The 8,434-nt window shown below is 46.4% G+C and overlaps 1 protein-coding gene across 2 annotated transcripts; it reads left to right on the forward strand.

The window, feature by feature from the left end:
- Nucleotides 1-617: 617 nt before the first annotated feature.
- On the forward strand, nt 618-4,275 carry LOC124706245. 2 transcript variants are annotated; one of them, XR_007004351.1, is made up of 5 exons: nt 618-2,030; nt 2,297-2,440; nt 2,615-2,731; nt 2,968-3,857; nt 4,020-4,275. XR_007004351.1 is itself a non-coding variant. In XM_047237900.1 (4 exons), exons 1-4 carry the CDS (start codon nt 618-620, stop codon nt 3,574-3,576), a joined length of 2,283 nt encoding a protein of 760 aa, XP_047093856.1. In that variant the 3' UTR covers nt 3,577-4,275. The 2 variants fall into 2 exon arrangements, 1 of the variants encoding a protein (XP_047093856.1); XM_047237900.1 differs by having other exon boundaries at nt 2,968-4,275.
- The last annotated feature ends 4,159 nt before the right edge of the window (nt 4,276-8,434 follow it).

Below are 8,434 nucleotides of genomic sequence, written 5' to 3' on the forward strand. Positions count from 1 at the left end.
AACTCTATACACCATAAAACTTGTACAATTAAATTCACATTTAAGGTAACTTTCCAATGTTTTTTTCATATTTCGTGGACCAAATTAAGCACTTAGTAAGGCTTACAATCCGATATGACTGAAATAGTTTATTTAACCAATTTAATGAATTAATAAAAGTCGGATTATTCACGAAAGGAAATCCTTTTTTGTACCGCGCATTTGGCAGGGAGCCCAGCCCAATCTATGGCCACAGCCCTCAGCGTCCTTTTCAAGCTAACGCGCTTGTAATTCTCAAAAAAAAAAAACTAACGCGCTTGCCTGCCGTCCCCACAAACCAGCGACTCGCCGAGACCTTGACCCGTAACCACACCCACCAACAGCCTGACCCCGTACATCCTCTGGACCCACCAGTCAGCGAGATGTTCTGGTCCATCCTCACGCAAAACGGTCCGAGCCAGCGAACGGAAGAAGACTGGGACAGTCAAGAGTGCGTAAACGGAACGCTTCGCCTTGCCCAGGGCGCCATTTCCAAATCTTCGAAAGCTCCGTTCCCGTTTCAAAATCTCCCGTGATCCCCAACGCGCCTCGCCTCCCATCCCCCAAAATTCCCCACCCAAAAACCCTACCGCGGTGAGATGCCGCCGGAGCCAGACTCCGCGGCGGGCCTCGCGGCGGCCGTCCTCGCCGCGTCCACCCCGCGGGCCGCGGCGGAGGCGGTCTCCACGGTCGCGGCCTTCCTCCGCCGCCACCACGCCGGCGCGGGCGCGGACCAGCCGCGCGCCTTCTTCGCCGACGCGCTCCCGGCGCTGCTCTTCCGCCTCTTCGTCTCCCGCTCCCCCGACTCGCCGCCGTGCTTCCTCGACCTCGCCGCGCACGACCCCGCGCTCGCCTACCTCCTCGAGTCGCTCCTCGCGCCCTCGGGCCCGCTCCTCGCCGCGCTCGCCGCCGCGGACCGCCACGCCCTCCTCCGCTTCACCTTCCCGCGCGAGCGGCTCCCCGACTGGCTCGCTTTCGCGCTGTCCTCCTCCGATCAGGTGATCTCGCCGCTCCTCGCCGGCCGCGTCGGCTCCAAGCTCCACCTCTCCGTCTTCGAGTACTACCTCTTCTGGTTCGCGTACCACCCCATCCCCGCCACCTCTGCCAACCCATCCCCCGGGGCCTCCAAACCACCGCCCTCCACCTGGAAAACCTCGCTCAAGCCACGCGCCCGCCTCGAGAGCTGGGTGTCCACCATCGCCCCCACGGCCAGCCGCAACCCCGACGAGAAACCGCACACATCGCTCTACCTGAAGCTTCTGCACGCCTACCTCAAGGAGTTCGTGCCCAGCGACTGCGCCCCGCCCCGCGGCGGATGCGGCACACTGCTGCACCAGAATTCCCGAGACGCTGCCGAATCATTCAGGCGAGCCGAGTTCTTCGTGCACACGCTCGTGCAGTTCTGGCTGGTCGGGAACGATTTCTCGCCGCTGCCCGTGCAGACCTCCCGCGCCTACGGGCTGCCTTTGCTCTCCCTTCTGTCCCGTGCGAATGCTGCGCTGTCCGAGAGGCTGCCGGCACCAGGGCTCGGCAATGCCGTGAAGCTGCTGGTGATGTATCTGAACAGGAGCAGCGGTGTTCCAGATGCACGCAATGTGTTTGACGCAATGCTCTCGAGGAAGAAGCCATGTGACAGCCCAGCTGGGTACTGGAATCCGTTGCTGCAGAGACCGCTGTATCGGTTTATGCTGAGGACGTTCATGTTCTGCCCGATGGGCGCAGATATCGAAAACGTTGCACAGGCTTTTTCTGCATGGATGGTCTACATGGAACCATGGAAGGTTCAGCAAGATGATTTCAATGAGTACGATCTGCCGCCTCCTGGTGGGCGAAATGTGCGTTGCGTTGGTGATGGGAAGAGGCTAAACTGTGATGCAGAGTACTCTCCAGCATGGCAGGGCTACGTGCTATCCAACTATCTGTTCTACAGCTCACTGGTTGTCCATTTCCTGCGGTTCGCTCATAAGTTTATCCATTCTGATGTCGCCTCGGTGCTGCAAATGGTATCAAAGGTTAGTAGAGACTTATTATTGCATCATATTTTTCAGAAACAGCTCGTCTTCTGCACAGTGGAATCATATCCATGATATCCTCTATCTGTTTGATGTCATGCATATTTTACTATTCCATGGGCAGTTTTGAATTTGTTTGCAAGATGTGCTAATCAGATGATTTATTCAAATCATAGCAAGAATGTCAACAGAACTAGACCTTTCAGTACATGATATTTGTTGAACTAATGACCATTTGGTCTTTCGCTGTTGTTTGGATTTTTCAGGTACTGCAAGTTTTGGGTTCCTCCGAATTATTGGGGCTTATCTACAAAGTTGATGCTGCTTATCATTCCAATCTTTCTGATTCTCAGTCCTGTTGTTTGGATGATGTGCTCAAGCATTTACCAGCTATCCGTGAGCAACTACAGGTACGGAACTGGATACATAGGAATACCATTGGCTGTTTCCTTTGAAATGCAAGCACCTGTTTTGTGGAGCTATGTAGCATTAGTTTTCATGTAAATTTCTAAAAAAATGCAATGGTACTAATAATGCTGAAAAGTCTTTCTAATCTAACTTTGATATGCATCTTCTGGTTTCAGGACTGGGAGGACGGGTTATCGAAACACAACACTGATGGGTCTTTTTTGCACGTGGAGAGGAACTCTAACCTAAGGCTTTTCAGTTTCGATGATAATGGGGCTTACAACTTGCTTAAGGTGCATATAATGCAGTGTATAATTATGCTTAATTAAACCGGTGTTTTACTATTAACCATAAGCAGTTTAACTTTAGAGCCAAAAGCACTCCACACATTGACCAAAAGCTTGCTATGATCACCTATTTACTTGGCAAATAACATGACTTCTTCTGTTGCTCTGTTTGAATTAATTCTGCTCCTGTTATTACACATATCGCAGAATACTGACTTACTATTGTTTCCCATTTTGTCCAGTTGCTGTTGCTAAGGGCTGAATCGGAGATTCAACGTTTACCAGGTGATGCTATGCAAACTCTCCAGACTCTGGATGTAATCAAATCCAATATGAAAAAGGTATTCTACAAGCATGTTGAAAGCTCCCAGGCAAACAATCTTCCAGAGGGAGAACACAACCAGCATCATGTACGTGGTGATGTATTCATACCTAAGCATCCAAGTCCAGGGAAAAGCTCACTGGCTGATATGAAAAATAATGGTGATTGGATGACGAGGCCCATCTCAGACACTGAAGTGGCCTGGCTTGCAAGGAGGCTGATCTGCTTTTCATCTTGGCTGAATGAAACCCTTCAACTTAAACATGCTGTCACAGATGTTGCCCCCACAGGCCCAATTATCATCAAGGCTGACCAAAATGAACCGAGCAGAGTTGGAGGCCCAAAGGATGCTGCCAGAATGGTGCTTGTTGGTGCCTTTACATTGTTCGTGGTGGTGGGACATTGGATCCTGCGGTTCATGAGGATGCACAGGATTAGGATCAATCTCAGAATTCTTGCCTCCAAAAAGCTCCTGGCACTTGCTATGCTGTACATGGTGTACAGTATAGCAAAGAATATGCTTTCTTGAGCTCTGCATCTCATGCTGCTGGTGTTGCTTTGCCAGTAATTGCTCAAACTTCCAAGTTATGCCTTGAGTAGAGCTGTAGAGGTGTTACATATGCTGTACAGTAATTCATAGGAGAAAAACTTTCAGAGGACACTTTTGCAACTCTTTCAAACTTGTTTGGTTATCTTGTGCATATCATTGAGATCCCATTGGAAGGTGTCATACCTAGTTCTTCTTGCGCTCCTGTCCTGCAGTTCAATCAGACAACTTTGGTGTAAGAAGATGTTTTGTGGATTTACGATGTAACTAAATGAACTTCGCTGGAATTCAGATATTGCATCTTCAGAAATATTTTCATGACTAATTATGACCAGCCACAGTCAATTGTTGTCCTAGCAAAGAAGTTGATGTGGCAGTGTGCTCCATGCTGTTTTTTCTGATGATGGTGCTCTGTGCTGTTGCAGTCTGAAGAATGTTTCATGCTTGCTGGTGAACAATTGACTAAACCTAGGAGTGGTGTTTTCATATTACCTGGCTGGAAACCAGCTTTCTTCTTCGTTTCAAGCTGAATCAATTAGGTACGGCTCTTAGTCTATGCCATATTGCCATGCCACTCTTCCTTTTTGTCTTAGAAATGCTAGCTTGAAACCACTTTGATTTTTTCTAAGGCAAACTGTTATTGTTTTGATGTTATCACAATGGATGATTTGAGTGACTAAATTGTTTGAACTTGCAGCCTTTTAGATTTACAGGGGAATAGCTTGACCTATTGCTAGTAACTAACGCTTGTGGCCTTGGATGAACTCAACGTAAAAGGAGAACAATCAACCTGTATATCTCAACAAGAACTATATATGCACATAAGCTTGTTGTGTCATTTGACTCTGCATTTAAAATGTGCAACTCATTCTGATAGTATATTAAATTGTTTTTTGGTTGAGGTGCACATGAATATTCATTTGGTGTTTGGTGAAGAATGTTTTTCAGTTGCACAGAATATTCATTTTGTTTCCTTGGGCGGCGATTGCCTTTCAATCTTATAATGATAGAATTGAATGGCTTAAACAAATGCTGACCAAAAACAAAAATGGTGGCCAATGGAGAAGGCGCACCAACCTCTTCTCTAACTGTGCTATGATGCTGATATCTTCATCATTCAATTAACAATTCCTTAGGTTAGGTGGTGCATTCCTTTCCTCGAACACGTCTTGTGCTCAAGCCGCACATGATTACTCCTGCAAAGCCACATAAAAGAACAAAAGAACCAAATGGACCGCTGTGAATTGTTTCACTGGTAATCACAAATGCAATAATGCCAGGAAGAAAACACACCCATCAGATAATTCCTTTCCATGAAAATGCTCATCTTCAGCAACTGTTTGTACCCTTGAGGTTTCTTATCATAGGTTTATCAATGATTTCCCTGCACTGCTTAGCAAGGACCAAGGAACACCAAGAGGTGGAGAGGCATCAATCAGTGTTTAGGAAGCAAAGGACAGTACTCTGTACCCTAAAATACATGATAATCTGTGTTCACCAAGGCGCTAGATGCCAGTCGGGTGGCGGACCTAGTTGCCCATTAGGTATACCATCAAGGCCTCTACTGCTGATGTGTTAAGATGGATGCCCCTACTTCCTTAACCTTGCCTATTATCCTATCACAGTGCCAATTGAGAAATGACCCTTTTCCAAAATCTTTCATTAATGCAAGCATCCGAGCTTGTCTCCTTCAATCTTCCCATTCTGAATTCCAGGGATCAGAGGCCAAATCGGAAATCGTCCCATACAGACTCGTGTCTCCTGGATCATTGGACCTTATCTTTTGTTTGTATCTGTCCATGTACATATGTAACATAACCTACCAAATACCTGGACCCTACTGCTCTACTGTACCTTTACCGTTCTGCAACCTGAAGTTACTGGCTTAACAGGACAATTATTTTGCATGCCCAGGTCGAGTTGTTAGTTCCCGTGTCACTTTGTCCAGCAACAGTTCTGCACACATATAAGAATATCTCTGGCCTGCATGATCTGCTAGTTCTCCCTTTATAATTATAGTATAAGAATACCTCCACCCTGCATGATTTGCTATTTCTCCCTTTACAATCCTGTTATTATTGTACATACAAATTTGTATGATTGATTTGCTTTTTCACAAGGTTAGGCTTCCTTTGTCCCCTCAAAAGAAATTAAATAATGGAATGTGAAACATGTCTGTTCTATTATTTTCACCACTTCTCCACTTTTCAGTCTGGCCTAGAAAATAAGCACTACTGTAATGCATGCTACACATTCACGCTGCATATATCCATGCATCATTAGACGACTAGGTTTGTTACAATAAAGGGAAAGTATTAGATGCTTACGATTAACTGCTTTCTCCCTTTATAAAAGGAGAAAGGTAGGATTAGGGTGGGGCAAATGAGTTAAAGCTTGGATTGAAGAGATGTATCTTTTCTTAGGATAGAAAGCATATGCATGCATGCAACACGATGGTATGGTATGGTAGGATGAACAATTAAGCCCTGGGTGCCAGTGACTTGGTAGGCCACTATTTGTCCTCCACCATCCATGGATGTGAAGTGAAACGGCAAAAGAAGAGACACAGGGCAATGACAAAACACCTTGACCCCATCGTTATTGGAAGAATGGTTTGGTGTTGCTCAGCGATGATGCATGACCGATTCCCAACGATAAATGCCAGCATCAAAGAAACAAAATATGTGCAATGTGCCAATCATCCTAACTTTCCATAATGTTGTATATTCCCCAAACTTACGTTATTAGGATGAATTTATTAGGCCGCACATGTAGAGCAAATAGCGAATTTAGCTGCTGCTAACTTTTATTGGGGGTATTAAGTCTGATTTATGCATCTTTCACTCATTTTTTGGGGGGAATTCTAGTATTCTAATCTTTGGATGTGGTTGAAGCTTGTGAAATCTTAGAAGCAACTGACACATTTAATTTATGGACAGCTTTGTAGTCCTGTGACATAATACGACTTAACTGAGTCTGAATTAGTTGCTGGCTGTTGCACTCTTTTCAATTCTGAAAACTCCATTTCAATAGCAGATTGTGACGAGGCATCAGCTTAATTGATACTACGTAGTATGGTCCATACCCTGTGTGGCAACAGTTTATATCAACTAACCGCCTATCTACATAAAATGGGCAGCATCAATTCAATATCTCTTTTAGTTGCTGCCAATTACTATACATATAGACGTATTAATATAATGCACTGCATCTCGTGAATACTGTGACTTGGTGGTCGTTAATCAGAGAGCTATGGCCTACCAACACAATCTACCATCCAGCTAGGCTCTTCTTTTTTAGATGAGTTGTCTACTTTATGGTTTGTGAAGGTACAAAGCACACACACACGTACACATACACATGCTGGTGCCTCAGGTTGCAAGCGGAGCGGGATATCCCGCCACGCCGCTGGGCCGCCCCGCAAAAAAAGCCCGCGCGGCACCGCTAAAGAGCCCGCAAACCTACTCGCGGTACAAAGCGGTCACGCCGCGTGGCCCGCTGAAAAACCGCAAAACTGCGTAACCCGCAAGACGCCCTGATCCAGACGCGAACGCTCCCTATTCTCCAGTCCCCACCCTCGTTGACCAAGAAAGATTGGACGACGCCGCCGCCCCGCCCCTCCGTCGATGCCCCGACCTCCTCTTCCCACCACCCTCCCTCCGCAGCCCCCCTCTCGCAATTCCTGATGGAGAGGTTGACGGCGGCGCGGCCGCCATCTCCACATCGGGACCTACATCAGCGCCGCCGCCCGCAGTTCCTCCATCCACATCAGCGCCCTAGCTCACAGTTCCTCAATTGACATCGGCGCCCCCGCTCGCAGTTCCTGATGGAGTGGCCGACGGCGGCGCCACCGCCATCTCCACGTCTGGACGTACAAAGGATCTCTGCAATCGGGACATACAAAGGATCTCCAAGAAAAAAGGATCTCTGCCATCTTCAGAAACCACTGCAGCTGCAATTCAAGGTATGTGACCCACAGATCTCCAAGGATCAGCTAGACTCCCTGTAGTCCTGTATGCCATTTGATACTAGACGTATTTGCGTTTGCGTTTGCATTTCAGTTGGTCAGATGGAAGCCTAACGAAATATGGAACGAACCTGTGTCCTTACTGTTCTGTATTCATTATTTAGCTTATTATTGATTGCGTGGTGTACAATAATACTCTGAACTTTTTTCTTAAGATATGCAAACTGAATCTTTTCCTTCTTCACTAACTTGACTCGCACTTTCAGCTTCGTGTTGGAAGTTCTACCACGTGGAAGAAGCTAAACTCCACGAGATCACTGCCAGACTGCTGCCAGACTGCGGAGTGTGCTGCACAAGTTATAATAATTAGCCTGATTATTGGAGTGCTATGCAGATAGGATTTCTTGCAATCAACCTTATTTTGTAGTGTTCAAAATTCCAACATTTGCTAAGATTGCATGGTACTTTGTTATTTTGTTCCCTGAATGTTGTTTGTATGGTACTTCCGATCAGTACTTTTCTGAGTGCTAATGCATTTTGTTACTTTCTGGAACTGATGGACACATATGAGTGGAAACTTGCCGTCTCTCTTTTCTGCATGATGCGTACCATATAGTATAAACATGACTAGGTTATCCCCATGTCCTCTGACAATCGATCACATTCCCATAAGAGCATCTCCAACAGAGCGACACAAACAGATTAAAAGTATTTACGTCCGATGGTTGCGTGCATAGCTGAGCTCCCTGCAACATCCGATGGTTGCGTGTATAGCTAAGCTCCCTGTTGGAGTCGGCGACGAATCAAACTTTTTTAGATCTTGTTCCTTATTATCTTTCTTATTGTTGAAGAGCAAGGTTTGGTAGCGGCAAG

The sequence above is a fragment of the Lolium rigidum genome, chromosome 4 (genome assembly GCF_022539505.1).
Source record: "Lolium rigidum isolate FL_2022 chromosome 4, APGP_CSIRO_Lrig_0.1, whole genome shotgun sequence".
NCBI classification, from domain to species: domain Eukaryota; kingdom Viridiplantae; phylum Streptophyta; class Magnoliopsida; order Poales; family Poaceae; genus Lolium; species Lolium rigidum.

Excerpts from the sequence above, each read along its gene's own strand:
- LOC124706245 (XM_047237900.1), top strand. The coding sequence starts at position 618 with ATGCCGCCGGAGCCAGACTCCGCGGCGGGCCTCGCGGCGGCCGTCCTC. Across the intron at positions 2,031-2,296 it reads TGCTGCAAATGGTATCAAAG|GTACTGCAAGTTTTGGGTTC; the intron begins GTTAGTAGAGAC and ends TGGATTTTTCAG. Across the intron at positions 2,441-2,614 it reads CTATCCGTGAGCAACTACAG|GACTGGGAGGACGGGTTATC; the intron begins GTACGGAACTGG and ends TTCTGGTTTCAG.